The sequence below is a fragment of the Rhodofomes roseus genome (assembly GCF_022264815.1).
Source record: "Rhodofomes roseus strain CIRM-BRFM 1785 chromosome Unknown C8Q71scaffold_39, whole genome shotgun sequence".
Lineage (NCBI taxonomy): Eukaryota > Fungi > Basidiomycota > Agaricomycetes > Polyporales > Fomitopsidaceae > Rhodofomes > Rhodofomes roseus.
The window spans coordinates 60,521-76,685 of NW_025952995.1; the positions used below are offsets into that span (position 1 = coordinate 60,521).

At 60.2% G+C, this 16,165-nt stretch overlaps 6 protein-coding genes across 6 annotated transcripts; 3 read left to right on the forward strand and 3 right to left on the reverse strand.

Moving 5' to 3' along the window:
• Window positions 1-215: 215 nt before the first annotated feature.
• C8Q71DRAFT_911902 (uncharacterized protein) lies at window positions 216-1,939 on the reverse strand (the record flags this gene model as incomplete). Its single annotated transcript, XM_047929156.1, has 3 exons — window positions 1,879-1,939; window positions 627-1,819; window positions 216-572 (listed from the first exon to the last, which is right to left on the reverse strand). Exons 2-3 carry the CDS (start codon window positions 1,797-1,799, stop codon window positions 216-218), a joined length of 1,530 nt encoding a protein of 509 aa, XP_047772832.1. The 5' UTR covers window positions 1,800-1,819; window positions 1,879-1,939.
• Window positions 1,940-3,441: 1,502 nt separating this feature from the next.
• On the reverse strand, window positions 3,442-4,980 carry C8Q71DRAFT_408543 (uncharacterized protein). Its single transcript, XM_047918375.1, has 3 exons — window positions 4,635-4,980; window positions 4,228-4,570; window positions 3,442-4,170 (listed from the first exon to the last, which is right to left on the reverse strand). Exons 1-3 carry the CDS (start codon window positions 4,895-4,897, stop codon window positions 3,745-3,747), a joined length of 1,032 nt encoding a protein of 343 aa, XP_047772833.1. The 5' UTR covers window positions 4,898-4,980; the 3' UTR covers window positions 3,442-3,744.
• A 1,233-nt stretch (window positions 4,981-6,213) lies between these two features.
• On the forward strand, window positions 6,214-8,038 carry C8Q71DRAFT_790627 (uncharacterized protein). The gene is made up of 4 exons (XM_047925319.1): window positions 6,214-6,277; window positions 6,341-6,363; window positions 6,424-7,610; window positions 7,667-8,038. The coding sequence occupies exons 3-4, from the start codon at window positions 6,450-6,452 to the stop codon at window positions 8,027-8,029; spliced, it is 1,524 nt and encodes a 507-aa protein (XP_047772834.1). The 5' UTR covers window positions 6,214-6,277; window positions 6,341-6,363; window positions 6,424-6,449; the 3' UTR covers window positions 8,030-8,038.
• A 328-nt stretch (window positions 8,039-8,366) lies between these two features.
• Window positions 8,367-9,779, forward strand: C8Q71DRAFT_863289 (uncharacterized protein; the record flags this gene model as incomplete). The annotated part of the gene is made up of 3 exons (XM_047928145.1): window positions 8,367-9,259; window positions 9,316-9,346; window positions 9,405-9,779. The coding sequence occupies 3 exons, from the start codon at window positions 8,367-8,369 to the stop codon at window positions 9,777-9,779; spliced, it is 1,299 nt and encodes a 432-aa protein (XP_047772835.1).
• Window positions 9,780-10,065: 286 nt separating this feature from the next.
• Window positions 10,066-12,035, reverse strand: C8Q71DRAFT_790635 (uncharacterized protein). Its single transcript, XM_047925320.1, has 3 exons — window positions 11,920-12,035; window positions 10,678-11,839; window positions 10,066-10,619 (listed from the first exon to the last, which is right to left on the reverse strand). Exons 2-3 carry the CDS (start codon window positions 11,803-11,805, stop codon window positions 10,257-10,259), a joined length of 1,491 nt encoding a protein of 496 aa, XP_047772836.1. The 5' UTR covers window positions 11,806-11,839; window positions 11,920-12,035; the 3' UTR covers window positions 10,066-10,256.
• Window positions 12,036-12,341: 306 nt separating this feature from the next.
• Window positions 12,342-14,777, forward strand: C8Q71DRAFT_408565 (SecY protein). The gene is made up of 7 exons (XM_047918376.1): window positions 12,342-12,426; window positions 12,479-12,546; window positions 12,598-12,877; window positions 13,413-14,035; window positions 14,092-14,310; window positions 14,358-14,549; window positions 14,600-14,777. The coding sequence occupies exons 1-7, from the start codon at window positions 12,417-12,419 to the stop codon at window positions 14,642-14,644; spliced, it is 1,437 nt and encodes a 478-aa protein (XP_047772837.1). The 5' UTR covers window positions 12,342-12,416; the 3' UTR covers window positions 14,645-14,777.
• Window positions 14,778-16,165: the final 1,388 nt, after the last annotated feature.

The window sequence follows — 16,165 nt, forward strand, 5'->3', positions numbered from 1 at the left end:
GGTACATTCAAGGGCACTGGTTCAATGGCTTCACAGTTGTTCAACGTGTCATCGGCACAGCCTTACTCGAGTCCGCCTTCCCTGTTCATTCCTTTTAGGGCCAGCGGATCAATCAGTATCAACTGGGAACAAGCAAGCCCTGCAAGCAGGCGACAACAGCTCGCCGCTGTGATATCAACTAACACCTACCACTTGACAGACATACACTACCGAACCTACGCATCGTCCAACACAAACGCGTCCAAGCTCAGTGTCTTCTCGAATTCCTGCGAGCGCAGATACTGCTCGACGCGCTCGCCGGCCTCGCACGAGATGCTCTCCACGCGCCTCTCGCCCTCGGCATCGTACACGCGCCACCAAGTGCACTTACCCACAAAGCGTTGTTCGTACGCATAGTCCACGTCATCCTCCACGCATTGCCCTTCAGCAATACACAAGTAGCGCAGCGAAGGCACGTATCGAACGAGCCGTGCCGCCCCGAGCCGCGCCACCTTCCCAGATGGCGTGGAGACATCAAAGTTGAGCCTCAGGCACACCAGCTGGGACGTTCGCAGAGCAGGAAGCAGCCATTTCTGCCGGGGCGCTTCGTCAGGCCGGGCGGGACAAGCGAATGAGAATCAACGCACCGCCCACTGCACGGACATGTCCTCCTCCGACTCGCACTGGGCGGTCACTTGCAGGTAGCGCAGCCGTCCTTCCGGACCCGCCGGTGTTCCCAGGTATCCGCGCCACAACACAATGTCCATGTTCTCCGGCGCATGCCATTCTTCAACGGGGAACGTCAAGCAGACGGGCTGCAAGTGGTCGAACTCGAACTCGTCGTCGTAGTCGTAGTCGAGGTCGACGGTGACCGAGCCTGGAGGCTGGTGCAGACACAGCTGCCGGAGTGTCGGCTGGCTACGCTCCCCGGCCAGGCATAGGAGTTGCTTGTCATTGTCGGCTGTGACGTCGACCAGCGGAACGGACTCCGTCCATGCCCACTCCCGCCAGTCGAACTCCGCGAACCACTCCTTCAAACACCGCATGCGTAGAACCTGCATGTTCGGGAAGATGTGGAACAAGGGCAGGGGCCCGCTGTATCGGAGGCGCAGCTCACGCACGGTTGGATGCTGTCCGAGCTGTCCGAGTTCAAAGTCGAAATCCGCGGGTTGCGTGCATCTGTCTCGCGGCTGTAATTCGAAGAACTCGATCTCTACTGCGCTTGCATTGCGGAGTAGGGTGAGATGGCTCAGCGACACGAGGTACTCGCTGATAATGTACTCGGAGTCGCAGGGCGTGCCAAGTACAAGCGTGACTTGCGTGGGCCTGCTAGCCATCGTGTTCGCCAGTTTCAACGTCTGCGCGCGCACATCGGCGAACCTGACGACCTCGAGCCGTGCGAGGGAAGCCAAAGCCGTGCCGACGCGAGGGTCCGCCTCCAGGAGCGGCTCCATGCAGGGAAGTGCGAGGCTGCTGATATTCCGCGCGGCCTCGAGGAGGTCAGCGAGCTTCGCAGCGAGCGCTGACCCAGCCGGTCGGTCCTCGACCTTTGCCACTGCGTAGTAGTGTATGTGCAACTCGCGCAGCCAGCAGGCGCGATGATGCGGCTCCCCTATCATGAAGGCGTGGGCATGCTCGAGCTGGTTTTGCTCAGAGATCTCCGCCCGGGAGAAGACGACGCGGCGAGCGGCGGGGTGGATGGTGTGGGAGACGAGGGATAAACTCCGTGCGTCGCTGGGACTGACGAAGGACAGGATGTTGGACCAGATGTCCGCGTTCAGTCCATGGTGACCTCCGGGCTGCACCCCGGCGTTAACCATTGTGGCGGTAGTACTAGTGTCTGCGTTACGTCCATTAATGAGTCGTTGTGCAATAAACATTTTTGAAGAGGAGGCGCACCAGTGGCTCGGATGCAGGCTTAAGACTCGCGTCCAACCGAGTTCGCAACTGCAGTGAGGACAGGGGTCAGTGAATTTTGAGGACGGGCCTGACGCGCTTACATAGTACTGTGCACGTGCTATACCGCTCAGGCCGCCCCTGGCCCCATTGCTATCGGTGTACGAATCTGAGCAGTGCTTGAAGCTGAGGGTAGTGCTATTGCACCGCGATGTATTGAAAAGCAGAGGAATGAAGACGAGGAAACCTGGTGCCTTTTGTGCACCCCAGAGATGTGAGGTCATCATACTTCGCTCGCCAAGGAGAAACCGTGTATACGCGACATAAAAACCGACTTGTATGCACGCACCTCCCGGGCACAGATAAACTCGAGTCCGCCGCGCGGTCCACGAGCACCCACAGCGACCGTCCAAGATATCCAATTATCGCGGGCAACCTAGGCTCATCGCAGTATATACGTACAATACTTGACAGATCCCTGCTCCAAATCCTTCCCGCGCACCAGATCGCGTCCACGGCACGTCACGTCCCCAGCGCGCTCACACCAAACCCGAACCCAAACCCGACCCCGAGCCTGCCGCAGCCTGCTGCTGCTGCCGCGCGTCGGGGATCTCGCCGTCCTCCATGTCCTCCGTGTACGGCAGCGCGTCGTAGTCTGCGCGCACGTAGCACGGATGACCTGCGTGCGGACGCGGGGGTCAGCGGGCGCGCCGACGCGAGAGAGAGAGAAAACGGGGGACGTACACTCCTCCGGGCGCACGTCGCAGTGCGCCCAGAACTGCCGCCAGAACTCGGCGATGTCCCCGGCCTTGACGAGCTCGTCCCTGAGCCTCCGCGACAGGGAGCTCCGCCCCTCGTGCTTCATCTCGCTGCCCGCGTCGGAAGACGAAGAGGAAACGAAAACGAAAACGAAAACGAAACGCTCAGCCACCGCGCCCGCAGAGAAAACCACGCACTCACAAATGCCCCATGAACCCCACCATCGTGAACCACCGGCAATCAATCGGGCACTGGTAGTCGTGCCCCTCCCGCCGGAGCGGCAGGTTCATCTTCGCAGGCAGCGGCGCGCGCGCACCCGCCTTCACCTGCTTCTTCACCTCCCGCCGCTTCTCCCGCTTCCGCTTCCGCTTCTCCCGCCCCATGAGCTCCTTCACGATCTCCTCGGCCGTCGGGCCCTGGGACGCGCCGCCGGGAGGCAGCAGCGGCGGCGGGGCAGAGGGCAGCGGCGGCGGCGGGAGAGAGGGCAGCGGCGGCGGCGGGAGAGAGGGCAGCGGCGGCGGTGGCTGCGGTGGCTCCGGCGGGCTCCCACTGGTACGCGGTCCACTGGCCTGCACGCCCGCCACCGTCTGTTCCACACCCACCACCCCCAGCGCGCCAGCGTCAGACGCAGGGACGACAGTCCGCCGCCCCACGAACCACGGCGCGGACGCATACCGCGGCAGCGCGCTCGCGGGCCCGGGCCCGGGAGGCACCGCGGACGGGCTGGGCGCGAGAGGCACCGCGGGCGGGCTGGGCGCGGGTGGGGGAGGCTGCACGGGGAGCGGCGGCGGCGGGGCGGCGGGCTCGGGCGGGTGTGCCTTCACGTTGGCTGGCTCTGGCTGCGCACGGCTGGGAGGCGGGATCGGCGGGGGCTCGCTGCGAGGCTGGGGAGGCATCGCCGAGGCGGCCCCGGACGACGGATCTGCGGGACGTACCGTCGTCAGAGACACTGGCGAGTGCGCTTGAGCGGGGCGCGGAGGGATGACGCGAGCACCTGGCGCGCACGACGTCGGGGCGGGCACGCGCGCAGGAGCGGGAGCGTGCGAGGTGTGCGGAGGCGACTGCGACGCGTCGCTTTTCTGCGAGGGAGACCGCGACTCCGAGGATGCCTCAGGCGTCGGCGTCTTGGGGCGCTGCTGCACGGACACGGTGTGCAGCGCCGCCAACGCCCTCGGGCCCTTGGGCACCGGCCTGCCCAGCATCGTGTCGAGCGACGGGGGAGGCGGCGCGGGGTGCCGCTCTGGCGCGGACGCGAATGGCGGGCCCGGCATGAACCGCGGGCCCGTCGGCGGCGACTTCTGTCTCACTGGTGGTTGTGCTTTTGCGACTGGGGAGGAGGAGGGGGCTGCGGTTGTGGGAGTGTGAGTGGGAGTGGGAGGACCGGGTGGGGCCGGGCGGACGGGCTCTGCGGCCAGGTCCATCAGGTCGTCTTCGTCGAGGTCCATGTCGACGTCGTCGTCTGTTGCGGGCGGGATCACGGCCGGCGGAGGAGACGGGCAGGGAGAGATGGGCAGCGTAGACAGTCCATGCACGGTACTAGCCTTGAATGCCATGAGTATCGCAATGCACGCGCTACGCGCCAGTCGGGCTCACCTCGTAGTGAATCGCCTCCACCTGTATGCCGACCTCGCACATCGCCCTGAGGACCCTCATGCCGCACATGGCGCAGCACAGCACGGGGTGCGCGCAGCTGACCGTGCCCACACCCGCGGCCACCCCGCTTTTCCGCGCGACGCGCTCGCGGTGCTGGAAGCCAAAGCCAAAGCGGCCGACGTGCGTGGGCGGCGGCGAGGCAGACGGGGACGACGCAAGGTCCATGTCGGCGTCGGGTGTGGGGTCCGGCTCGGAGTCGAGGTCGCTCTCCGCGTCCGAGTCCTCCCAGCGGGCGGGGAGCAGGCGGCTGGTGACGGTGCGCGCGCACGGGACCTGCGATAGACTGGCGTACGCGCTCGTGCATGGGTACAGGGCGACTGGGTGATGCAGAAAGACGTGCAACTCACCTGGAGCCCTCTGCGCTCTCGCCTGCCACGTCAGTCGTCCAGCTGAGGTTGGCCGTCGTGCCTGCGGGGCTCGAATGCGCAGTGTCGGGATGGGCGAGGTCGGCGGCATCGGGGTCGCTGTCGAGGGCGGCGTCGAAGGGATACGAAGGGACGAACCGCTTCTCGTACCGGTGGCCGAGGGCGGACTGGAGCTGGCGGAGGCGTTTGCAGGGAAAGAGGCTCGCGTCGCTGTCGTCACGGGTGAGTTCGCGGACTCGCTTCATTTTGGGTGGACTATGCGGCCTATTGCAGCATATAGGTGAGTGGCAGGCGGTGCGCGTGCGAGGTCGCGGGGAGGGCGCGGGTGTGGTAGGGGATGGAGGAGGAGGACAAAGGTGCGCGCCAACGGCGGACGCGTCGTGGAGGTCACGCCACAGACGCGTCTCTGCCTCAACCCTCGCCCGCCCGTCCGCCTCCCGAGAGGTTCTGGTCCTCGTCTATTCCCGACAGACACGGCGACACAGGGAACGGAGACAGATGGTGAATGGTGGATGTCTGCCCGCGGCTGGTGCGGCGATGGATGGTCCTGGCTCGCTGCCTGGTTACATAATCAATACACGACCCGCCGACCTGCCACCCACCTGTCTCTCGTCGCAGGGCTTTCGCCGATTCTCCCACATCCAACCATCTCTGTTGCCTTGAATGTCGACCCGGCACACAGCGACTCATCCGCAGAGCGCCAACCGCTGTGCACCGCGGCAGATCTAACTCGTATGACCCCTTGTCATATCCTTCGTTCATGCTAGTCTCTGTCTTGCATAATTTCAGGCCATTGGCTCCGCGTTTGTGCCGTCTCCTGCGGCCATCTTCCTGAGAGCAGGCCAACTCGCGTAGTGCCGTCGCCCTTGCTTATACATCGCGCGGTCCCTCCCCTCGGGACGTCATGTATCACAGCCCAGACGTCCTGTACCATTCCAAAATATATTTATCAGACCTCTGATGGCCTCTTGTATGATGCGATCAACCTCCAGTGCACCCTTTCCGAGTCTCACCTGTGGCTGACGCGTAGCGGACTGTCAATTTACATAACTTACCCATCCGTCCCTCATGAACTTAGGAAACATCTATGTACCATTCGCCCTCGCTCCGCTTGGACGACTGCATCTTGTTGCTGCTACCGATGAGGAGACGATGATGGGACCCGCATACCAATCATATTGGTTCGTGAGCAGGCGATAGAGACACTATGTGCGCAAAATTCCAATCTATCGTTCCTGCTCGCTGACTTTGACCACGACATACCAGAGCCGGATGCCAGAGGCGACGCAGCCGTCTACCCTCGGTCGCCGTTAGGACAGAAACGTTCGAATTTGCTGATGTCGAAGATCCTCCTGATCGGACGCGACATCAGGTTGGAGGTGGCACGGCAGGCTGAGCGTAGAGCGAAACCCGAGGGAGGACGATACGAGGGTGTAACACTGTAAGTGCAAGCCGTAGGTGCTTTTGGGACGCGATTCAGATCCTGGCAGCGCGAACACGGTCACGTGCCCACAGCGCCCGGCGCGCATATCATACCGTCGGTCACTTCTGTGAGACCCGTGCGGTTGTGCGGTTCATGCACCGTTGTCAGTCTACGGACTGACCTGGCAGCGACCAGCTACGGAGTGAGTACTTCATCCTCTACTTCATCGGCCGGACACTGTGTGCTACCCAAAGCCCCACACTAGAAGCCTACCCGTTCGCTTTACTGGTGCGCCACTTTCCTGATAACAATCTGGTACACAACGAGTCCCTGACGGATACAACCCAGATTACTACGACCAATCCGGAGGCGACATGCAGCCCGCAGGACACCATGGACTGAGCGACGACATCTGGTCCATCATTCTGACCTTGACTGACCCCAGCGACGCCCGTACTCTATCCCTCGTCTCCCGAAACAGCCACCCCGCCGCTCGGCGCGTCGTCCTCTCCCGCGCGGACATCGCCGAGAAAAGCCAGCTCGAACATACTCTCGCCTTCATGATAGAGGAGCCGCATCATCGCGCCTGCTGGCTGCGCGAGCTCCACATCAACGAACACGCCCTGGATGAGTTCGAGGACTCCTGGGATACTATCGCGGAGGGGTCGTCGCTCGCTGCGAGGCTCGCGGACCTCCTCAGTGCAGCGCAAAACATCACCAGCATTGCCCTTCCCTATGTCGAGTCAATGCTGGAAGCGGAACCGCGTGCTGGCACGGCTTTGGCCTCCCTCGCACGTCTAAATGTCGTCAAGCTCTCTGATGTGTTCACGCAGTCGCTGGATATGGCGAATACGATGGCTAGCAGTCCTACAGAAGTCGCGCTTGCGCTTTACGTGCCCTGCGACTCCGAGTACAGCGCCAGCGAGTTCTCCGTCGTGTTGAGCCAGCTGGCCTTGTTCCGCAAAACAAGTGTAGTGGAGATCCAGTTCTGTGAACTCTCAGGCGGTGGCTACGAGTACCCCTCAGAGTCCGGCATCGAGCTTCGACGGCTCGGGCAACATCCGACCGTGCGCGATCTCCGCCTCCGGGGTAGCGGGGCCCTGCCATGGTTCCACATCTTCCCGAATATGGAGATGCTGCGTATGCGTTGGATGGACGACTCGCACGCAGAATTTGACTGGCAGGAGTGGGCGTGGACGGACTCCGTGCCGTTGGTAGACGTCACGGCCGACGACGAAAGCCAACTCGTATGTCTCGCAGGGACACACGGCAGGCCGAAACTTCGGCAGCTCCACTTGCGTCTGGCTCCGTCGCTCTCCCCCGGCCCCTACAGGGAGATCCCTGCGTTCAAAGCCGACAGCTTGCGGCCCGTCTGCTTGACGTTCCCCCTCGCAGAGTGGCAAGCGCCGTGGAACACGGATCTTCCTCATTGGAACGGACGTCTGGAGGACCCTGCTGGTCCAGAGGGGCGACTGCGCTACCTGCAGGTGGCCGCCATGTGTAATTCGGACGAGGACATACCCGTCCGGTGGGTGGTGCGTCAGGAATTGAAGTGCACGCGTTCAGCTGAGCTAACGACCATGTTCGCTAGGAATCGCTCCTCCCTGCTCTCCGAGTGCCCCAGCTAGTGTGCCTGCGGGTCAACTTCCACGTCGCCACGCCGTCCGGGAAGGTGACCAGGCTTGACGAAGCGCGACAGATGCTCGTCAAGCAACTCCCTTCGCTCCGCTACCTGTGCATTGCTGAAGGGCAATTTCCCCAGGAGGACTTAGTTTCCGCATTCCGCCCACGCTTCGTTGGCGAGTGCGCTTGGTGGCGCGTGCACGAGGTCGCGGGCGAGAGGCGATCGGAGAGCATCTCGTGTGCGGCCGGTGAGCGAGTCGAACGGTATCTACGCTCGGCAGAGTTCGAGGAGACGTTGTCCCTCGATGGGTTCGTGTTGAACGACGGGTAGGACGTGCACGTGTGCGCACCCTAGGCCTAGTGGCGAAGAACGTTAGTTGTACGTATCGCGTGATGACTCTCGCGCGTGTACTACTACGTATACATGGTACTACGTAGTACACTATCGACTCACTGGCTGCTTAAAAGTATCTACAGCTTACCTCGCCGTCTACGGTCTCAAGGCGTTCATCACGTGCCCGATCGGTTGGAGGTTCGGAATCCGAACAGTGTTCGACTTGCAAGCTCTTGCAAGTACTACTCACTGGCCTACATCTTCGCTGAGGCTACAACCTCGTACACCTACACGTCTAAACACCGACGCTGTTGCTGAGGCAGTCTGGTTCGAGATGCAATCCGACGTGCTCAACGAGGACATATGGGCCATGATACTGAACTTCACTCGGCTCGACGGTGCACGCAAGCAGTCCCTCGTCACACGCAGTATACATTCCTTGGCTCGGCGCGTCGTCCTTTCTTCCGCCAGGCTTTTCACCCAATTCCAGTTGGTCAAGGCGTGCAACTTCATGCTAGATGACCCAGATCACTGCGCCTGTTGGTTGTGTGAACTCTACGTACAGCCCTATGCCTTGGCAGATCTCAAGGATGGGCATACTGCGGAGGCTGTCTCGGCGTTGGTGCAACTAGCTGGTCTTCTCGAGGCAGCACAAAATATTCAAACTCTGTCGCTGCCCTACATGGAGGTTTTGGTGGTAGCGGAGCCGCGCATCGGTACCGCGTTGATCTCCCTCACACGGCTGCAGGACGTCGAGCTCCTCGGTGTATCGTCCCACGTTCTGGACGTAGCCAACCAGATGGTCAGCCGTCCATCGCGCGTGTCTCTCGGCTTTGTGTCACCTCTGGCCGGCATCAGCGAACACATCGTCCAGTTGAGCCATCTCACCTTGCTCGAGAACGCGCGCAGAGTGAACATCGTGTTTTCCGACGCGGATGATGCGGACGAATTCAAGCAACCCTCAGACTTCGACTTCGAGCTCGCGCAGCTCGGCCAGTACCCCAGCGTCCGCGAGCTCTGCCTCTACTTGTGTGGGCCCCTCCCTATATTCCACATCTTCCCGAACATGCAGATCCTACGCATGCGACGTCTGAATGCGTCGTTTCGACGCTTCGACTGGCGCACATGGGCATGGACGGGATCGGTTCCATTGATCAAGGCCGACGCCCCCAACAATGACAACAGGGTGCAACGAACGCCCTACCGAATGGGGAGGTTGCCCACTGGGTTGAAGCCCTGTGAGGATACACACGGCTTCGGTATCTCACAATCTTTGGTGCAAGCCCCCTCCCTGACATGCTTACTTCATGGGTGGTACGTCTAAATCGTGTGTCCAGCATACACCCAGGTCACTGACCATTCCATCCGCCAGGAATCGCTCCTCCCCGTCATCCGACAGTCCCGATTGGTCTGTATGAAACTGAGGTTCGACGTGGGCAATCCACCTCTGAAGGTCACCGGGCTCAATGCGGTTCGAGAGATGCTCGCACGGCAACTTCAAGTGCCGTCGCTCAGATACATATGCATCGATGCCGGATGGCACCAGCTCGAGCGTGGTCCCTTTGACAGCCATGACTATCAACGACTTTTTCTCGTTACCAAGTGCACCTGGTGCCAGGTGCGCGATGTCGGTGGCGAGCGATGCGTAGGGATCATCTCGTGCAAGGCCGGCGAGCGTGTCGAGCGGTATTTGTGCTCTGCGGAGTTCGAGAAGACGTTGTCCCTAGACGGGGTCGTGCTGACTTGATTGATGGAGAGGGCGAGTAACTTCCAATCCACGCAGTCCTTATAACTACCCAAAGCACTCAGAGCTGCACAACTGGGTTGTATTTCATAGTGTGCACTACGGTAACTGTTGCCTGAATCCCCGTTTTACGTACCATGTATGCATGTCTGTACTCCACCTGACCCACAGATAGAAAGACCTCGATACACATTTACATTGTGCACCCCGCCATATGACAGACATCCCAGCGCGTTACGTGTACGCGTACCACACGACAGACAGCACAGTCCGACACAGGACTGTAGCAATCACGGAGACAAACAAAGTGTGACTGCGAGCGCTCGCAGCGTTACGCGCAAAGCCATGCAAATTGAGAGCCAGGACAGTGTACAGTGTACACATGCGCATATTTACGCTCTAGTCAAACCAGCCTCTCCTTGGACTCCGAGAGAGCGCAGTCAGCGTTCGCAGACGTAGGTCGATATGCACCCCTACGCCCTATGCGTCGTTCAGCACGAACCCATTGAGGGACAGCGTCTTCTCAAACTCTGCCGAGCGCAAATACCGTTCGACCCGCTCACCAGCCTCGCACGAGATGCTTTCCGATCGCCTCTCGCCCGCGACCTCGTGCACGCGCCACCAAGCGCACTCGCCAACGAAGCGTGGGTGGAATGCGGAAATAAGGTCCTCCACGGGAAATTTACCTTCAGCAATGCACAGGTAGCGAAGCGAAGGGAGGTGCTTTACGAGCAACTGTCGCGCTTCGTCAAGCCTGGTCACCTTCCCAGACGACGTGGTGACGTGGAAGCTGAGCCGCAGGCACACTAGCTGGGACGCGAGGAGAGCAGGGAGGAGCCATGTCTGGCAGGGCTGGTCGTTAGCTGAGCTGAGCGCGTGCACTTGGATTCCTGGAGCGCACCACCCACCGCACGGGCATGTCCTCTTCCGAATGGCACTTGGCGGCCACCTGCAGGTAGCGCAGCCGTCCTTCTGCAGGGTCCTCCAGATGTCCGCCCCAAAGAGGAAGGTTCGTTCTCCGCGGCGCATGCCACTCCTCGAGGGGGAATGTCAAGCAAATGGGCCGCAAGCTGTCGACGTCGAAGTCCACGTCGGAGTCGTGTGAGGGAGGCTGATCCAGGTAGAGCTGGCGAAGCATCGGTGTGCCGTGTGCCCCGGCGAGGCATACGAGTTGATCGTTGTCGTCAGTCGTGACCTCGACCAGTGGAACGGAGTCTGTCCACGCCCACTCCTCCCAGTCGAACTGTGCGAACTCGTCCTCCATACAGCGCAGGTGTAGAACCTGCATGTTCGGGAAGATGTGGAACAACGGGAGGGGCCCGCCGCACCGGAAGCGGAACTCGCGCACGGTCGGCTGCTGGCCGAGTTGTCCAAGCTCGAAGCCGAAGTTCGAGGGTTCACCGTAGCTGCGTACGTAGCTGTTGGTCCCTGAGAGTTCAGAGAACTCTATCTCCACTACGCTTGCTTTGCGGAGCAAGGCCAGATGGCTTAGCATGACGGGGAGCTCGCTCGTACTGTATTCGTCGTCCCAGGACGTGCCAAGTATAAGCGTAACGTCCGTAGGACTGCTAGCCATCGTATTCGCCATATTCAGCGACTGAGCGAACACACCAGAGAACTTCACGACCTCTAGGCGTGCGAGGGAGGCCAAAGCCGTGCCAACACGCGGTTCTGCTTCTAACATTGACTCCACACAGGGAAGCGCGAGGCTGACGATATTCTGCGCTGCACCCAGGAGATCCGCGAGCTTCGCGGCAAGCCCCTCTGCGCTGGCATTCAGGGCGGAGTCGCTGATGTGGAGCTCGCGCAGCCAGCGGACGCGATGTTGCGGCTCCTCAAGCATGAAGGCGCAGACATGCTCGAGCTGGCCTTGACTAAATATTTTTGCGCGGGAGAGGACGACGCGCCGAGCGGCGGGGTGGATTATTCGGGAGACGAGGGATAGACTGTGGGCGTCGTTGGGGTCGGCAAAGGACAAGACGATGGACCAGGTGTCCTCGTTCAATCCATGGCGTCCTGCTGGCCGCATAATGGCGCATCCGTTGTAGTCGTAGTGTACTAATCTGTGTTATACCCGTCAGTGACATGATCGCTTGTGAGGAAAGTGCGCACCAGTCATGCGGCTGGGTAGGCTTGTACTGACCGGCGGTGGGTAGCATCTAGCTGAGGTCGATTAATAGACTCCTACTGTATCCAAACTGTATCTAACTTTGAGTGAGGAGGAGGAGGAGGAGGAGGAGGAGGAGGAGGAGGAGGAGGTAATTCCACAGTACTAGCCACAGTAACTACGTGTATCGTACACGCGTCACCTGACAGCGCTCACTACTTATACGTGGCCGCGTCCGGCCTCAAGCGTACACTAATCGATCAATAAAACGGCGTGAGTGCAATGCTACAATAGTCGTACACCCTGGCCCACTGGCCATCGAGGACGTTCAACGTTCGAACGTGGTTCGCAAAACTAAGTTGAGCTCGGGCAGCGTCGGGGATGCCAGATCTAGAGAGGGACGGTGTTTGGCCGTATTTGGTGTGCCACCTCAGTGGATGGTGGCGACGTGTGGGCGCCTGTGTACCAGCCAACTCACCACATCCTGACCTCCGCCGCTCGTTTGAGTTGGTCCCTTCTTCCAACTTCCAGCCATGAGCGGTTGTAAGTATTCAGCCCACTTGGCTCTACGTGAATATACTGACATACCTGCCAGTTCGGTTCCTCAACCTTGTCCGGCCATTCCTCCCTATCCTTCCAGAGGTCTCGTCGCCCGACCGCAAGGTGCGTACTGCCCACTACACCCACTCGCCAGGTTCATAACATCATTTGCAGGTCCCTTTCAACCAAAAAGTACTATGGACGGCCGTCACGCTCCTCATCTTCTTGGTCTGCTCCCAGGTCCCGCTCTACGGCATTATGTCGTCCGACTCCGCTGACCCCCTCTACTGGATGCGTGTCATCCTCGCCTCCAACCGCGGGACCCTCATGGAGCTCGGTATCACGCCCATCGTCACGTCCGGAATGATCATGCAGCTCCTCGCCGGTGCCAACCTCATCGACGTCGACTTTTCCCTCAAGGAGGACCGCGCCTTGTTCAGCGGAGCGCAGAAGCGTGAGTCGTCACCTTGCCCACTTCATGCTCAGTTCTCCGTGCGCCTCCCAGAGGATCCGTTGGTTGTCTCTCTCATCGTGTCTTGTCACCACAACCCGGCTCCGCCGTCTTCGTCAGATGGCTCCCAGCTTGCACGCCAACTCGGTAGCTAGTCGTGAGCTAGCGACCCGTTTGCAGCTGCACAGCCTCTCTGCGTGTTTCGAATAAGTCATGGCTTACCTGGCTGCTCGGTACTCGACGTCGGGTCCCTGCAGGGGAACCATGACACCGACCTCGCGCATGCAGCGGACGTGTCAGCTTCAGGCTGAGTTGCGATGCTATATGGGCGGTTAGTCGTCCGGACAGGATCAGGCCTTGCGGGGCTGGAGGGGCCATGTCCATACACTGACACAGGCCTCCGTCTGCACGAACGTCCATTTTGTCCGGATGGCATCAGGCATACCTCCCCTCAAATGGTCGGAATTTGTCCGGACTGAAATCAGCTTCTCCCCTAATTATTAGGGGTCCTAGTGCAATGCTGACCATCCCTCCACAGTGTTCGCCCTCATCATCTCCCTCGGTCAGGCAACGGTTTACGTCGCCACCGGTCTCTATGGTCAGCCCAGCGACATCGGCCCTGGTATCTGCCTGCTTCTCATCATCCAGCTCATCTCCGCCTCGCTCATCGTCATCCTCCTCGACGAGCTTTTGCAGAAGGGCTACGGTCTCGGCTCCGGTATCTCGCTCTTCATCGCCACCAATATCTGCGAATCCATCGTCTGGAAGGCGTTCTCGCCCACGACCATTAACACTGGGCGCGGGCCCGAGTTCGAGGGGGCCGTCGTCTCGCTCTTCCACCTCGTCTTCACCTGGAATGACAAGGGCCGCGCGCTGCGCGAGGCGTTCTGGCGCGAGCGTCTCCCCAACGTCATGAACCTCATTGCGACCGTTGTCGTGTTCGCGGTCGTGATCTACCTCCAGGGCTTCCGCATTGAGATCCCGGTGAAGAGCAACCGCTTCCGCGGCCAGCGCGGCTCGTACCCCGTCAAGCTCTTCTACACGAGCAACATGCCGATCATGCTAGAGAGCGCGCTCACATCGAATGTCTTCATCGTCTCGCAGATGCTCGCCAGCCGTTTCCCGGATAACTTCCTCGTCAAGCTGCTCGGTGTCTGGGAGGTACGCCCCCGCGTCCCGCTGTCCGTTGTCGTTCGCTGACCCACCCTCCGCGACAGCCGATGGAGGACTCGCCGCCCCAGCTCGCGGCCGTGTCGGGCATCGCGTACTACATGTCCCCGCCGCACACGCTCAAGGCCGCGCTGCTTGACCCGATCCACACGCTCATCTACATCGGCTTCATCGTCACCGCCTGCGCGATCTTCTCCAAGACGTGGATCGAGGTGTCCGGCTCTGGCCCGCGCGACATCGCCAAGCAGCTTAAGGACCAGCAGATGGTGCGTGCCCTCCTGTAGCGCTCACACGGCGTGCTGACGTTCTGCAGGTGATGGCGGGTCACCGTGAGGGCTCGATGTACAAGGAGCTCAAGCGCGTCGTGCCCACCGCGGCGGCGCTCGGCGGGGCGATCCTCGGTTTGCTATCCGTCGCGGCGGACCTGATGGGCGCGATCGGCAGCGGCACAGGTATCCTCATGGCCGTCACGATCATCTACAGCTACTGGGAGATTGGCATGCGGGTACGTCACTTCACCGGCTCACTTCCACTTTTGTCTAACGCTCACACCAGGAGGCCGGCGGCCCCGAGATGGCTGCGCTGGGCGACCTGCTGTAAGCAGCGTGGCGGCGACTGTATGTATGACTCCGACTGGGAGGTCTGGCCGCGCGAGTTACTACATTTTATGGTACTTCGGTGTCGGACTAATGGAGACGACGGGCTGGGCACCGTGCGGTCGGCTGCGGTCGTGTAAAAGAAGTACTGGCTGTCGTAACACTTATTCGACGCGGCTGTGTGCTGTGCGTTGTCGTGTGTGTCGGTCGTACGAGATCCTTGGCTGGCTCGAGCCGATTGTCTGTCGTGGAATCGGTCCGGCGGGGCGATGCTAAGCAGCCCACACTCTGAAATATCGAATGTTCCACTATGCCTGTGTCGATGGTGGGGTGTACTGGAATGGGTACGAGACAAGGTGCAGAAAGCGGATGGTGTGCAGAGTCGGGCTGATAGAAGTCTAGGAGATCGGTCCATATGTCTTTTTAAGGGATGCATCTAGAGGCAGGCTGTAGCTCAGAGTCGGCGTTCAGACGTACTATATGTGTAGCCTCACCTCGTCGTAGATAGGATCCGTAGCCGCACTTGCAAGTCGGACGCTCTTTTGGCTCTTGCGAGTCCGAACTTGAACTCAATATCCAGCCGTTCGGACACATTACTCGTATACTATAGGACAATTATGTAAGCTGCCCCGCCAGTGGGTGATCCAAGGCATCATGGTTTGTCTTGTCCTTCCGCCTCTGAGTCTTCGTCCCGCCCCGATGCAACGACCCCGCGCCTGGAGAGAACTATCATGTAAAGTCCAAAAACTATACATGAACCTGGAAACCGCTGATCTGATTAAGAAATTTTACGGGCGGCCGGCCTTGTCAGTCATTCGATGGTTCAACGGCTGCGCAAACTACCATAGTAGTACTAGTAGTACTTGGGCCACCGGCGGTGGGTGATATGTTACGTCCCTTGCACTGGCTCCACAGGTATGATTGAACCGAGCCATGACAGGGATTATCGGAGTGCTAAAGGAATCCTCAGATTGCTACATTGCAAGTGGATGATCCCATGCTGTCGAGAAGCGCATCGCTGGGGTTAATTAGAGCCTGGCACTGATCCGTACAGGTCGTCTTCTGGCTGCCCGTGGCAGGGTGGATGCCAACCTTGACACAGAGACACTGGTGCGTTTCGGTTCACATGTACATGTCGTCCGGAGTCTGGCATCTTGCTTCTACAAAGTTCCGCGGAAGCCTCCAGCAACCACACGTTGTACGGCGCCGAAATGTGCTCGTCTACGAAACCGCCGACGGACTGTGAATTCGAATGGGTCTACCGTTCCCGGATGCAATCGCAATTGGTGCGCGCCCAAGCTGGGTCGGCTACTGTGACAGCTATATTGAGGTCTAGATGTCCGGATGAAGAGAGACTTCCAGTGTCTAGTAACTTACAGTACGTCAGGGTGTCCGTACTTGCCATTGCGAATCTTTCAATATATCAACCAGGCTGTCCTCGCACCTATGCTCGGAGTTTCTAGCCGTATGGCCTGTGGCTCGCGGATGCTTTTACTGGCAACGACATCGGCGTCTACAATCACTT